At 39.0% G+C, this 15,994-nt stretch overlaps 1 protein-coding gene across 7 annotated transcripts in view; it reads left to right on the plus strand.

Moving 5' to 3' along the window:
* Positions 1-15,994, plus strand: part of ATXN2 (ataxin 2) — a 37,805-nt gene that overhangs the window by 8,304 nt on the left and 13,507 nt on the right. For 6 of the 7 annotated variants that reach the window (XM_053473093.1, XM_053473087.1, XM_053473101.1 and 3 more), the window contains exons 2-11: positions 1,705-1,738; positions 3,103-3,162; positions 6,761-6,832; positions 8,424-8,571; positions 8,940-9,085; positions 9,480-9,571; positions 11,354-11,548; positions 11,632-11,816; positions 12,161-12,370; positions 15,645-15,824. In XM_053473093.1, coding sequence (XP_053329068.1) covers positions 1,705-1,738; positions 3,103-3,162; positions 6,761-6,832; positions 8,424-8,571; positions 8,940-9,085; positions 9,480-9,571; positions 11,354-11,548; positions 11,632-11,816; positions 12,161-12,370; positions 15,645-15,824 — 1,322 coding nt within the window. The remainder of the gene's footprint in view (positions 1-1,704; positions 1,739-3,102; positions 3,163-6,760; positions 6,833-8,423; positions 8,572-8,939; positions 9,086-9,479; positions 9,572-11,353; positions 11,549-11,631; positions 11,817-12,160; positions 12,371-15,644; positions 15,825-15,994) is intronic. The other variant, XM_053473109.1, reaches the window with a different exon arrangement.

Below are 15,994 nucleotides of genomic sequence, written 5' to 3' on the forward strand. Positions count from 1 at the left end.
CAAATATCCTATGGGCATTTTATTATTTGTGCCCTGTAAATTAAAAAAAAAAAAAACCTCATGTGCTTGTTGGGAAAGTAATATTGTAACTGAGGCCCCAGACAGCAGCAGGAGCCACCGCTTATCTGCTGGCACTCACCACAACATTAAATAGGGGGAATGTGGGCATAAAAGGGTTAATGGGAAAACCAACCAGCAGACTCGCTCACCACTTTCCCTGCAGGGCCCAGAGCAGCTACCCCTTAATGCCAAAGCTGCTCAGCCCACAACCATGAGTTGCAGCCACTAAGTTCTACTTAAGGTTTAACAATATAACTCCCTGACCCCCCCCCCAAGAAAAACTTGAAAACTCTGGCTATCCCAGCTGGACATAGCTGGTTAATTTAGATTTGATCTGAGCAAGAATGGTCATAGTGCTTTAATACAAAAATAATGGTTACAGAGGATATACAAAAATACATACGAAATGGTATAAAACACAAAATACATAAAGTAAAATAATCCCAGGGGATCCTCTGATGTAACACTCCAATGTTCAAAAGTACAAGGAAATTCAGTTTTCACTCCGCATTCTTATTGGAATTTTCTTCCCCTGGGAGCGCTCCCGTGTGCTGTTTAATAACTCTGGGGTGATCCCGTTCCCTGTGTTATGAATGTACAGGTATCAGGGTGAAATCTGTAATTGGCATGTGCCGATTTGTGTTCTTCAGTCGTTGATCCAGCTGAACAAACTTTTGGTGTATTTCTCAGCAGCTTCACATGAATAATTTGTGGCGAGGGGGTGCAGAAAAGGGATGCAGCCAAATAGCTACATGGCGAGTGCCCGAATGATCCCAGGGAAATACCCGACATTGTCTGCTCTTTAAAAAAAAAAAAATACGTACTTCTGTGGGTTTGGCAATGTGTTCTGTTTGCTTTTACAGTTACAAACCAAGCATTCTGACTGCGAAAAAACCTAGAACTTGTACATTACATTATCAACGTAAAATAGTCTATATAAATGTATTTCTTCACTTGGGAATTTTACATGAATACATTTTACATCAAACCCCCTCTCCCCACAATGGGCCAGTTACAAGGTTATCCTTGGTGTCCCGACCTGCCGATTTGTTCCAAGGAGGCTGTGATCTCTCGGCACGGCCACCATACAGTGCGCCTTTAAGGTACAGCGAGCCGGGATATCATGTCTTTTATCGGAAACTCGTACCGTGGCTTTATTTACTACGAATCTCTAAATTGTTTGCCAAGGAAAACAATACTGATGCGATGCTGGCATTGAATCGCCCCTCAGATCCATTGGTATAATCTCTCGCTTGGTTATTGTAGGCATTAAGACCCACTTCTTTAAGGACGCTTACAACGCAGCACATTAACGCCGTCCCATATTCCTTAAGCTCACCTCTCCAAGTCCCTCTAATGCAATACATTAGTGTGGCTGCTCCATCCCTTACACTGGCACTTTTACCCTTTACCTATTGTGTAATTCACCCTAAATGCCTCTAGATTGTAAGCTTGTCTGAGCAGGGCACCTGTTGTTTCAGTTAATTTGTTATGTTATATACTACTTGTTATGTCCTGTCTACCCATTGTACAGCGCTACGGAATTTGATGGCACTATAAAAAAAAAATAACTAATAATAATAAGCGAAGAGGTCATTGTATAAGCAAAAAGTGGTTAATTTCCTTTTTCTCTTCTGTTTTTAGAGGACGCAGCAGTGGAAAAGGCCCCCCACAATCTGTAAGTAAAATATTGACCTTTACATTTTGAAGTCTTCACAAAAACTAGATATTTTGGACCACTAATTTATTATTTATATTCTAAATATGCCTTGGTTAATCTGTCCATTTTATTCTTCTGAAAGCTGAATCACTTAAACACAAACTTTTACATTTTTTCTTTTTCTATGATCACAATATGCTAGTGCCTGGTTTTGTCACACGACTAAGGAATCATTTCTGGAAATAGTTTGCACATTCTACCTCGAGGAATGATTCTGCATTTAGTTACATACGTGATTAATTGATTAATAGCGTCTGTGAAGCAACACCTTTTAATAACCCCCCTTTTTTTGCAAACAATTTGGTAGTGTTTAAGACATTTGCGTTAGACTTTTGAAAGGATAAACTAAGAGAAACTCGTGCAAACCTCTTCCTTACCTACCGGTACTTGAATTATTTTTTTTTGGAACCTACTAATATAGCAGATAAGAAATGTAAAACATGTGCACTTAGGTCTCCTGTTGCTACCGTATTTGCTCGATTATAAGACAACTCGATTATAAGAAGACACTCTGCCTCCAGAAAAGCCTTATGCCCCCATACAACACCCCCCCGACTTACCAGTGCTTCTGACTTCTGAATGTTTGTGGTGACTAAAGCTCGATATGCTAAGCCTCTATATGAGCTCACTGTAGGATGGTGTTGGGGAATATTAAAATAAATAAAAATATGCTTTCAGATCAAGGGATTTCTTTGGCTCTAGAGCTTGCTGCATTAAGGATTCAGCTTTCGAGACACAGAGTGTTTTGTAGGCTCTTAAAGTAAGGAATTTGTGCTCCTCGCAATGCATCACCAAGCTGACTTTGTTAAAATCTTTCGAAATGGACTCCAATACGCGCTTAACATGAAAATACGGGTGGAATCCAAATTCCCAGATTGGCTTTTACCGACTGAGAAAACTTGCTCCCCCCCCCCTCTTCTTTCAGAACGATTGAAGTGCTTGAAAGTTGAGGTTAACTATTTATAAGCAATAATCACCAGTTACCTGGCTGGCACTCAAAGGTTAACAACTCTTTATCAGAAGATTCATTTTATCTTGATTCTGGGCAGACGGAAATTTTCATTTTCAATAAATGCGTGCTTTATGTAATGCATAAAAGGTGCGATTTGAAAGTTAAATTGATGCAGATCAATCTTGCTTCTAGCTGAGACCACGGTTCTTCCTACTGAAATCAATCTGTCTTAGTTGGAACATGAGAAAACATGCACCCATTTAAGTTATAAGATATTTTAGGAATGCGTTCCCTTTTGGGACTTAATTGTGTATCAATATCAATATATATATTTAAATATATGGTTTATATATAATGTTGCTTCTTTTAGATTTCGTTTGATGGTATCTATGCAAACATGAGAATGGTCCATATTCTCACCTCAGTTGTTGTAAGTATTCATTTATTTTATACGTGTATTATTTAAATGTGATATTCAATCTTTATAGATTTGCCTTAAACAGCTGAGAAATATATTTCAGATTGTTTGAGTTTTACTGGTCAATACACCATTCATTATTAGGAGAAAAAACACCGCAGAGCATCTGAAAGGGTTCCGCCTCTGTAGCGTATATTCCAAAAAATAGTATGGTTTCTATATATCTTGATAGAACGATGGGAGAGTTGGAACATTCTGGACACAAGCAAGAAGTACAGGGCAGGAGTATGTTCAGTGTCGTTCCCAGTAGCATGTAGTTGGAGAGGGAGCTTTGCTCTATATAGGGCAGGAAATTATAAAAATCCTGGAACCTCCCCCCTACCTCTGGGTTTTCCCCCATCACTTAAGGGTAGGTGTGTTATTTTTCTCCAGTAGCCCAGAAAGGATGAAAATCATGCCTGAGGATGAGTCAAGAGCTCAGGCAATTTCAAGACAAGTTTTCTCAGCAGAGAATTGGTTCTTTGGATTCTGAATATGGCTGCTTCTCTGTGTATATTCGAGGTCTGACCAGGTGCTGATCTGATGGGTCGTGTGCTCATCTTAGCTTGGGATGAAGACTGAGGGGAATTTGGTATCCTGATTACCTTCGTTTGGCCTATAGATGTGGTTTCCTGATCTGGTCTGTCTATCTGTGGTAGGACCTATAAGTCTAGCGATCAGGCTGGACCTATTCTGCATCCAGAGCCAGTTTATTGACGATTGAAGCCCTGGTGAACATGCTGATTGACCCTGGTCTACAGAGATGACAAGCTCTATGATATTCAGTTGTATGCCTGCTCTTCTAGATCTAAAGGCCCTGCTTTATTGATCAACATCTTAGATGTTTCTGAAGATACAGATGACCGCACTAGTGTCTTTTTGCTAATCTACTAATATTACATATTTAAGCAAGTGGTTTTCTATAGAATTCTGGGATCTAAGTATCATAATCTTCCAGCTAACTGCAACACCTTTACAATCTTTGCACAAAATATCTGTACAATTCCTCATAAGACATCATCCATAGCTCTTACTTTAGCTAGGGGAGAAGGAAAAGATTGTGTTGGTCTTTCCCTACCTCCAGTTTTTGGTGTCTACTCCACTTCCCTCTTGGATCATTATTTTACTAGTATATCCCAATCCAAAGTATGAGAAGGAGTTCCACCTCTAAGCATTAGACGTATGCAGATGCTAGCTAATTTATCTGAATAAGACAACTTCCTGGAGAAGTCATCTAGATTGGCTTTGCAGGCTCAAGTTAAAGGAAGTGTTTAAACCCACTACTGCCTGTTGGATTGTGTTCATTAGAAAGCTGACGCGAAGGCTGGAAATGAGCCTCCTTAATGAGCTCATTCCACCACGGCTGTCTCAGCATCTTGGACAGAGGCCGCTGGCTTGTCTATGATCCAGTTTTGGAAAATCTGGTTACTCTATCGGTCTGAGGATTCTCCAGGTGAAGATTTCCCGTTCCCTCCCTGCTGCTTTGTTGGATCTCCTACTACATGCTACCAGCATGCATGGGAACCCCCCAGGTGAACAGCCGCTTCTCCGGGTCACTGCTGGGGAAAATCCCACTTCTCCATCAAAAGCGTGTGTCTCACAACATCAAGGGGAGGCTCTGGGTAGTGAGAGCCAGAAAGATCCCAGGAATGGCTACTGGGGATGACACTGGGGATGTCTGTCATTTCCTGTTAGCACAATGCCCACCCTAATAACATTTTGTATTGCTTGAGTTCTCAGTCCACCTTTGTTATTCACTGAGGGTAAGGGGGAGGTTCCGGGAGTTTTATTATTTCCTACCCTACCTGGATAGGCGGGGCTATCTCTCCTACTACATGCTACCAGGAATGAGAAGGAAAAGACATTTTCAGCTATGAATTTTCTCTTCCAAGCAAAGGAAAATTCAAGCACAAGAAGCCACAGACTAAAATAGATATGGCAGGTTTTATTTTATTTTACATAAAGAGCATTGTTTCTCATAGATGGTGGTAGATAAATGAAATAGCCTTCCGGCTGAAGAGATACATGTAAGCTTATATGGCATAGGCATGAGGACTAAGTAAGGTCTGATGTTTTAAGAGCCCTTGGACAAAATGGCATAGGATAGTTTGCTGCTGTTGGTCAGATGTATTGATAGTATCCAATGTTTACTGTCCCCATTAATACGTGTTTAATATAACTGTAATATGCAGGTTTCCTTTTGTTCTCCCCTTTCATGTATAGTCAACCAATGTCTCCACTAAAGGAAAAAAAATAAAAATGGTGTCATCCAGTAACTGATGGTTAAATCTCAACATTGTATAGTCTGTGCTGTGGGACCAGTACTGTAGTCACACCTATTTGGATCTGTTTTTAACACAGGTCCACAAATGACTACTGGTACATTTTACGCAGTTTCTACAATTTAGATGTGTTCATAGCTGAGCATAGTTACGTAATTTGATGTCTGAACTCCTGCGTGAGACCATCTTATGCAGGCCTTCACACTAGTGATGCACCGATATATCGGTGGCCGAAATATATCGTCCGGAACGGGCATTATCGTCAAAATGCTGAAACAATAATAAAAAAAAAAAATGGCCAAAAATAATTGTCTGCAGGGGCTGGGCTGCTTACTTGTGCGTTGGTCGCACGGTGTGTGAGCAGCGTCTCTTGTACTGACCAGGAAAAGCAGGAACTCAAAGTCATGTGAATGCACATCACATGACTCTGCCACCTTCCTTCTTCCCCTGGGGGGGGGGCTAGGGAAGCTGCTCGCACAGCTGGAACCCTGCAGAAGTCTTTCTATATATCTATATCTCTATATATATATCTCTATATCTCTATATATATATATATATATCTCTCTCTCTCTCTCTCTCTCTCTCTATATATATATATAACAGCAATCACACCATGTCATGCCAAGTCAGCCAGTACATGCTGGAATCTGGGTATGATAGGAGTGTGATTGCTTTTAATCATATATATATATATATATTAATGTTGTTTTTTTTTTTGGTCTAATTCTGGTGTTACTTACTTTTAATAAAAGTGTGGCTTTTTTTTTTTTTTTTTTTTTTTTAAGGTTGGGGTCATTTTAAATTTCGGCCAAGTGAATCCTGAAATTTCGATTTCGGCCCCCAATTTTCATTTCGGTGTATGTTTACTTCACACCTATGCTGTTGAGTGACCTTAAGTCCCCTTAAATGCTGGTTGAATGATATGGGAAAAAAATTACAAAATGTACAATGTTATCTGGTTGATGAAATCGTTTTTGTAAGCGTACATGTGTAATTTCTGATTATTTTGATGATTTAAATATTATATACATTGAATTGTAAGCTTATTTAGTTCATCTCTGTGTATATACAAGATAGATATTTGTGTACTAATTTTAAGATGAAAAACTGTGAACTGCATCCAAATTGTCCCTGTGATCCTGTTAGAAGTCATGTGCCGTTCTCCTTGGTCCTAACACGTGGAGGGTTAGACCAAGATCAGAATGCTTTATTCCAATAAATACACGTTTCTTACTGAAGTCCCACACAAATCAAAAGTAATGTCATAAAATCATTGACTATCTTTCTAGGGCTCAAAGTGCGAAGTTCATGTGAAAAATGGCAATGTATACGAAGGAGTTTTTAAAACCTATAGTCCTAAGGTAAGAGTCTCCTCTTTCTTTTTAGCCCCTTAGAGGCCAAGGTAATTTCACTAAATGTAAAAGATTTTCATCAGTGTTTCCAAGCAAGATTTTTTTTTTAAATGTAGTAAGCTGTGAGTTGGGCCCTAATAGCAGCTAGAAAAAAACAAAACAAAATGTATATATATTTTTTTAATTTAGCAGCTCAAAGTACTACGGGCTTTTTATTCAACCATTTTAGTGCCAACCTATACCAAACATTGCAGTAAAATGTGAGGGTTTTTTTGTGGTTTCTTATTAACACATCACATGCAAGGTTTTTTTTGGGGGTTTTTTTTTAGAGTAGATTGCATAGTCGTGCCGGATCAAAACTGGAACATGCACATTAGTTTTCAAGCTTGGAATTTTGACTGATCTCTTTGCTAGGCCCACGTCTCATTTCAGGCAGCAAAGGTCCTATGTTTCAATTGAACCCCACGAAACTGTTTTCAAAAAAACTAGACAACTCGGGGACTCTGATTAGAGGCATAATGGCATGTTCCATGCAGCAGATTCCATACCAGCACATTTCCAATAGAAAAAATAAAAGCATTTTTCATTTATTTCATCATTTTTTACACGTGGAATTTTTTTTTTTTTTTTGCTGAAGTTCCTCCCTTGCGTTCTGGGGCAGTTTTTAAAATATCTGTGGTGTCATTCCTTCCTTGGGTCTGGGGCTAATCTTTGAAATGTGATTTGGATGTCTCAAACATGCAAATAACTAACCTAACAGCTTAGTGAATTTGCCTAGCAGTTATTCTGGGGGTAAAATATAGTACCAGGGTCCTGTTAGTGGGTAGTGACTGTGTTAGGTTCAGTTAGATGTTGGAGTTGGGTTACTGTATAGTGTTAGTGATAGGGATGGTGATCAAATTAGGTCACTGGCTATTAGGTTAAAAGAAAAAAAAATAATCGCTATTATATCCTTTGTAATTGACAAGTTTAGGCCTGATTAAGATTGATCAGTGAGATTGATCATTAATCGGTGATGTAAACGGGTCACTGTTCTTCTTTTACATTTTTGTGGTGTTGTGCCTATGTGGACTGAAGGCATTTACCCATAAAATGCATCACAAGATTGTGGCATTGAAGGGTCTAACGCTGCATGATCGCTCTCATGGAGTAGTGGTGCTGCAGGGGGAGGGTCTTTGGCACTGGAGCTACCCACATCAGCTGGGATGTAGTATTGTAGGGGGAGGGGGGTTCTTTCTCTATTGCTTCTCTGCCCAGACTTCTAGGCAGACAGTAGCCGTGCCTTCTTTAAGCATGAAGTAGGAGTAATATTGGCTTTCAGTGCAAAATGTGTGAGGCAGTTGGCATATCTAAGCCACCATAACTCCTTGTGCGCCTGTTAGTATTACTCCCTACTATTTGATGCATGAAGAAAAATGAAGCTTAAATTTTCTACTGTGAAAAACTTTTTTTTTTTTTTAACTGGCTTGGACAATTAACCCCACGTGACTTTGCCTAATGTGTGCATGTGACATTAATGCAATACTGAAAATAGACTAACTTAATAATTACTTCTAACAAAAAAGGTATACTTGACTAATTTACATTTTTGTTCCTGCAGTGCGATTTAGTGCTTGATGCAGCTCATAAGAAAATAACCGATTCTGTGGGGCCAAAACGTGAAGACATTGTGGATAGTATATTGTTCAAGTCTTCCGATTTTGTTATGGTGCAGTTTAAAGATATGGATGTAAATTATGCAAGAAGAGGTATTACTATTTATTTATGTTAAGCGTGTGAATTGCAATTGTAGAGAGATTTTGTTGAGGCCGTTTTTTCCTTATTGTGCAACTTTTGATCCCTTACCTAAAAAATACTTTTGTTATAAACCGAATGAATAAACTGCCCAACACAAAGTTGAGAGAGAGTAATTAAATCCTAATTAATAGCAATAATAATGTACTGCTGTAAAAAAAAAAAAAGGATACTTTTGTAAATGTCTGCATTTTACTGAGCTTTTTTCCCTAGCTACCTTGGAGTTTAAATTGTGGTCAGCTACAAAGTCTTTATTTTGCTTCTGTGTCTACATCAGTGTAAAATCTGTTTAGTTTGTCAAAGAAGGACTACTGTCTTTCAGATGGCTTCACTGATTCTGGCATAACATCTAAGCTGAATGGTGAACACAAGGAAAAAGATCTAGAGCCTTGGGATGGAGGCGAAAGCCTTGTGAGTAGCAGCGTGCCTGCTGCTAGTGACGAACTGGAGTGTCTAGACAATGATGTAGTAAGTAAATGTTTGCCATTAATCATCCGTTTTTGGGTTTTCAGCAGGCATCTGTACTAATTCACTATAGTAGAGACTGTTTATTATACTATATGGCAAGCAAGCTGCTGGGCCCAAGACTACTGGTTAATCCACGATTCCTTTTGTAGACCATAAAACCACATTTTATAATCTATTGCAGAGATAAGCAGGCAGGAAATTTTTATAGAAGTAAAACTTTGCATATGTATAGTGCTCCTGTTAGTTGCATTTCGTGAATGGTTTTTTTTCTTCTATAAATAGCATGCCATGATTTTTTCTGAAAAGACTGAAATAATGGTTTTGAAATGTCTAACTGTATCTAGAAAGTTTAGATAAACTGTTAACTATCTTTTTTTCAATTCAAATTCTGTAGTCTAATGGTTGGGACCCCAACGAAATGTTCCGTTACAATGAAGAAAATTATGGTGTGGTGTCCACCTATGACAGTAGCCTCTCTTCCTATACGTAAGTCATATCACAGTTACATATTTTTAAAAAAAATAAAAAGATTACCAAGATTTCCAAGTGTCACAGAAGCCCCTTAAATGCATACAGGAGCAGCAAACACTACCGGCTATCCCAGGAAGCTTTGAGTTTAAAGGTAATGGTCATAAAACCTGGCAGCAAACGCCTGCCTCATATTTTAATATCTCATATTTTGCTGTTCTGGTACAATGTACCTTAACCCCTTAAGGACAATAAGGGGTTCTTACTCGTAGTATATTGTGGGACAATGGCTCTTTTAACATTTTTCAGTGTTGCTGTTTAGCCCACTGTGTGACCCCAGTGTCTGGTCCTCTGTAAGTTTATGGCACCCAGCACAGGACATCTGGTATCCTTAGAAGATGTCCTGCTTGGATGCTCTTCCTGCCCCACTGATTTTGTTTAAACTGATTAAATTTTAACCATTTAACATAGGAATTTTGCATGACACCCGTATTTTCTCTTTCTGTTCACAAACCACCCAGCACAACTTAGTTCTTGCTAAATCTTTTCCCCATACCTTGCTTAGTTTTAAGGTCTCCACTGATAGGTTAAGATTGAGGTTTGTTTTTGTTTACTGCAAGGCAGTAATATTCCTGCCGGTGTCTGGCAGCCAGTTGTGACAATCATTGGACTATGGAGGGGAAGGGTAGCAGCAATTAACATGTTTTTACTATGTCTCTGACCCTTAATGTCCATGGCATTAGTTTGTATGACTAAAATGTAATATAAGATACATAAAACTTCTGAAATTTTCCATATTTTAGATTTGTATTTCTCACATTGCATGTTGTTTTTCATTTCTTGCCGAAGTAAGCTGCTGCAGAAGAAAAAAACAATATTTTGTTATGTGGTATCCCTCAAGTTAGTTTAGCTGGACCTCAATTAAAATTTACCTTTTTCCCCTTAAAATTAGTGGGAGGGTGTTACATTTAATATATAATATTTAGGGAATCGGTCAGCTTTTAGGTGGTGGGAAAGAGATTTTTAAAATGAGTCAGTCACATTTTATAGATATCCACTTTGCGCTTTGGAGTCGTTTTATGATCCTATGAATGTATATCGGCACAGTGGAGCCCCTGTGGTGTCGGTGGTATCTCCTGTTGGGATTCCCCAGTACAGCAAGCATGGGAATCCAACAGGGAGCCCTCTGTACTGTGTGCAGCCCCATGAAATCTCTGTCAAAGGGCTGCAGCATACCCGCACGCACACTCACTAATTGCACATGGCACGATCAGCCAGTGAGTTAGGCACCCCTGAGAGTCCTTGCCGGCGATGTCATCACTTCCATGACAATGTATTGTGAAAAGCCAATACAGCCCTTCATAATGCATGGTTAACGATGTGAGCTTAAAATTCTTTTTCCACCTCAATTTATCTTGATCTATTTATAGCAAAAAGGCGGCCTTATATTTATACTGCGTCAGCAAAGATGATTGTATATGAAAGTACTTAGAAGACTTTAATAAATCAAGTAACTTACTGCTGAAGGTGCTGCAGCATAAATACCCACTTAGTTTAGGCTGCTGCCTGGGAAGCACTCCTATTGAACTTGGTATTTTGTGAAATATACCGTATATGTGTAATATGTATAATGTTACACGAAATACCAAGTTCAATATGTATAATATACATGAAACCTTGAAATTAGAGAGAAAAAAATAAATGTTTGTATTGTCCATTTTTAGTCCCTTTTTTGTATGTATGTGTAACTTAAAAACATTGCCAAATCTGCATCATTTATTTCTCTTTTGTTTCCTTCAGAGTACCATTGGAGAAAGATAATTCTGAGGAATATTTAAAGAGGGAAGCAAGAGCAGCACAGATAGCTGAGGAGATTGAGTCAAGCTCCCAGTACAAAGCCCGTGTTGCCTTGGAAAATGATGAACGATCAGAAGAGGAAAAGTACACCGCTGTTCAACGCAACAGTGATAGAGAAGGGCACCCTGTAACTAACCGGTAAGCTAATTAGTAGGGTTCTTTCTACATTCATTTCATACTTACAGATGTCATTTTGAAAAGGCTTCTTTGTGTTTTTTAAGAGAGAACAAATACATTCCCCCTGGACAGAGAAATAAAGATACAATGTCATGGAGTAGCCATGGTGGGAGACAGAATTCCCCAAGAATGGGTCAGTCTGGATCTGGACCACTGCCATCAAGAACTAGTTCCCATTCTTCGGACTTCAGTCCTAGTTCTGGAACTGACCAAAGAGTTGTCAATGGAGGTATGTAATGAAGCACACCGTTGCCTCTAAAGAACTGCTTTTGAAGTATATCTTTTGATTATTAAATACTATCCCAAACCAGTTCTAATGTTCAAATGCACTTATGATCATTACATTTATCAAAAATAAGTTATGATTCTTGGTTGTTTGAAGGGTTTTTAAAGTTTGTTAATGTGAGAATAATGAAGTTACACGTACAAACCCAGAATTGAGTGTGAGGAACCATATACCCTACCTTGTTATAGTTTATTTTTTTCTGTTGACCTATTTTTTCCCTCCCTTCATCCCATTTTTTTTTTCCTTTCTTTTTATTATACTTTCCTTCATCTCATTTGTTCTGTCAGGTGTTTCCTGGCCATCGCCTTGTCCATCTCCTTCCTCCCGCCCACCTTCTCGCTACCAGTCAGGTCCCAACTCTCTTCCACCTCGGGCAGCCACCCCTACAAGGCCGCCCTCCAGGCCCCCTTCGAGGCCATCCAGACCCCCGTCTCACCCCTCTGCTCATGGTTCTCCAGCTCCTGTCTCTACTATGCCTAAACGCATGTCTTCAGAAGGTACAACACCTCTGTTTTTTTTTTTTTGTTCTTGTAAAAATCCCTTCTTACCCTGCATCTATGCTCACGGCATTCTTAGGGTTTTAACAATAATCACTTACATATGTGGCCTCAATGTGTTGCATGCTTGTCAGACCTTCTCATTGTAATCTTTGTAATTGGCTTAAAGCTTGTTAAGATTGGATTGTAGCCATAAGACTTCTATTTGTGTGTCTGCATTATGATTTCTGCAACTTAGAGTTAACTAGTTGGTGTGTTTTAATTTTATTGTACTGGTATGTAGTGTGTTTGAAAGTTTCGCTTTGATTTTAGTTACTTGGGCGTCAGGGAACTTCCCATGTACTGTTTTAAGATGCTTTATTGTGATGCCTTCTAAATTCTTTTTTGGATTTGCTAAAGGTTATTTTGCAACTCTGGTCATATACCTCTTGAGACAATCTCAATATGCTGGTTATGTTCTCTGATCAGTGTGCAATATGTTTAAGGTAGGTTGAGTGGGTGACGTGTATCTGGTTACAATCACTTGCATATACAGGTATGTGTTGTATCATTTTGCAAGAATATCTTGGCCATGAGGTAAATGCATTGTAATATAGAACAGCGAAACTTTAACTAAATTCTGACGGAGGCAAAGCATGAGTAACTCCATTACTGTTTTATGGGGTTAGCGTACTATTAGATAATAGAACTTTGTTGCTATGATTTTTGGATCTGTGAGTAAGTCACAGCCAGCTGCTGCATGTAAGGAATAATAATGGGCCAGTAAAACGGGTAGCCTGTACTTTGTGTATTAGAGGAGATGGGGTAATAAGTAGAAGCTCAGTCTTTAAGATGTTGAAGTTCAAGTAGTGGGGTGCCATGTCAAAAAGACAGATCATGAGCTAAGTTAGAAGAGAGGGATGGTTGGTCGGGAGAGCAAAGCTAAAATAGCATGTCCTCAACATATAGGTGCTGCTGGTGGACCAAAAAGGTTTAGTTGTCTGAGAAAAGAGCTATAGATAGAGAGGAGGTTTGGGGTGTGGAAGCTGAGCTGAACCTGCAGCACACCAACAGAGGGCGGTATGGTGGGGATTCATTGCTAGATTATTATTATCTTTTATTTATATAGCCCCAACAGTTTACGCAGCGCTTAATACAATATTCAAGGGGGATGACAAGACTAGAATTGACAGACTAAGACAAACCGATACATTAGGTGGAGAGAGCCCCGCTCGCAAGTTTACAATCTTGAGATAAAGGAGGACTTGAATCAGGAGACCTTTTGTTTTAATAGGTGAGGACATTATTAGTAATGTTGCTCAGGGCAGTCTCTCTTTCCGTGCAGATCTCTCAACTGAAACTGCATTATAGAGGGTCAATCAGAGCTGGATGATGGAAGATTGGTTGTAGATTAACCCCTTAAGGACAATGGGCGGTCCCTAAACCCATTGAAAACAATGCATTTTGAGCCCGTACATGTACGGGCTTTGTCATTAAGGGGTTAAACATCTGGGAATGTGGGATTATATAGTTTATCACAGTAAACGACAAGGAGGGTTTTGTCTAGTAGGCTGGACTAAGAAAATGGAAAACACACAAGTGGCTAACATGCAGCTGTCTGAAAATATTATCTAAACAAACTTTAAGAGCATTCTACAATGTTTTTGAGAACTTTTTTGATGCTTGTAATTTCAAAAACAATAAAAGAGAGAAAAAGTTTAAAATAAACTGACACCCGAAAGAGAAGTCCCATGATATGCCTTTTAACTCCTGTATGCCAGAGTGGCATATAGGGGGTCAAAAGGCATTTCTGGAGCCAGAGTGGCATATAGGAGGGTATAAGACATTTCTGGGGGCAGATGTGCATAACTGGGGGGGGGGCTGGTTGGCAAATAAAAGAAAATAAAAACAAAACATTTTTTTCTCAATCACAGCTTTTATTAAATTTTTTACGAATTTTTTTTTAACCTGAATTAAAGAAATAAAAGTTTCTTACAAGAATATCGTGAAGAATAATGTGATCAGTGTTTTGTTCCACTGAATAAAATGGAACTTTTTAATCTAAAAATGTTTGCAGTAGCAAATGCTTTGATTCCATTATGTCTAATGTATTTAATTTATTAGGGCCTTTTAACACTTTTGCTTTCTGGCATTTTAATACAAATGTGATAAAAATAATGTTTTATAGTTATTTGTACAGCAAATAGTGTGACTCGGGTGTGTATAAGGGGTGCGTGTGGGTATAAGAGCTCGGCCACGAGATAAACTATATGGGGCTGGTCTCCAAATGTTTCCAGGGCGGCTTTTCATTCCCAGTCCGGCCCTGGGGAGGTCTAGTTTACAGGTTTTTGTAGGTTTGCAGAGTGTTATAGGTAGAGGGAGGAATAGTTGTAAGGTGCGACAAAAAGGAGGTCATTGAAAATTGTCAGACCGTACAGGAGTGGGAGAAGACCAAGTCTATTTGGTAGCGATTACAGTGCACAGGGGAGGTGGCAGCAGGGAAAGATGGATTGTCAACAGGTGTGTTGGAATCTCCTTAGATAAATTTGGGCATGGCAGCAAAGAGACCGATACATTGGGATGTAAGAGTAGGGGAGTCTCACACATGGTGGTGAGTGGGGATGAGAGATGGGCAGAGTGAACTTCAAAAGTTATGGGGATTGGTGGCAAGCACTAGAAGGTGCATTGGGAGAAGCATACAACACCCCATTCCATGTTAAAGATAGGAATATGGTGGGAGGGGACCTTATGGGATAGGGAATCTTGAGATGGCCTCACCTTCTATGACCTAATTAAGTACACGTTGATAAATATGGTCAGCATGTGTGTGTAGAACATGATATTTAAGAATAACAAATATTTCTGGGGAAAAGGTTACATTTTACTGCAAAGAACAAAAGCACCTATTTTGAGAGTAAAGATTGCACCTTGAAGGGGAACCTCAATGTATATTAAGCTTGTGTATTTTCACATCAGAAGGAAGAACTGATTTCTACTGTGTTCTTAAAGTGCGTTTGTTTCCTAACTTTGTCTACCTTGGCTTTGTTTTCCAAGTGTGAAGAGCACTATTTTATCTGGAGTTGCTGGTAATTGTCCTTCAAACACAACTTGACAACTCCCAATTTATTTTGCATTTGTTTGTCAGTAAAAATGTTAAATCACCACCAACAAGTAATGATTGTCTAACATTACTGTAAAGTGACTGCTTTTAACACTTTCGGCATAGCTGCTTGATTGCATGTAAGTATTTTGTTTTAGAATAGAATTTTTCATGGAATATGTTTTGCCCTTCCAGGACCTCCAAGGATGTCTCCGAAGGCTCAGCGACATCCTCGCACCCACAGGGTTGCAAATGGTAGAAGTACCATGTGTGGAGGTCTAGAGTTTGTCTCCCGCAATGAATCAGGAGAAGTTTCTGTCCCACCTGTTGCCCGAAACAGTTCTGGTGGAACTTGGTCATCGGTAGTTATTGGGGGTAAGTGTTTTTTTTTTTTTTTTTTGTTTTCTTTTTTCTTTTCTTTTTTTCTCTTTCTTTTTCAAATTTTAGTGTTTGTTCAGGATCCATTTATTAAAATAAATTTATAGTGGTAGCTTTCACAGTGGTATCTTGATAACTATATAGTTTTAGTATATTAGAAACTGGAG

Source organism: Spea bombifrons, chromosome 1, assembly GCF_027358695.1.
Source record: "Spea bombifrons isolate aSpeBom1 chromosome 1, aSpeBom1.2.pri, whole genome shotgun sequence".
In the NCBI taxonomy this organism is placed as follows: Eukaryota; Metazoa; Chordata; class Amphibia; order Anura; family Pelobatidae; genus Spea; species Spea bombifrons.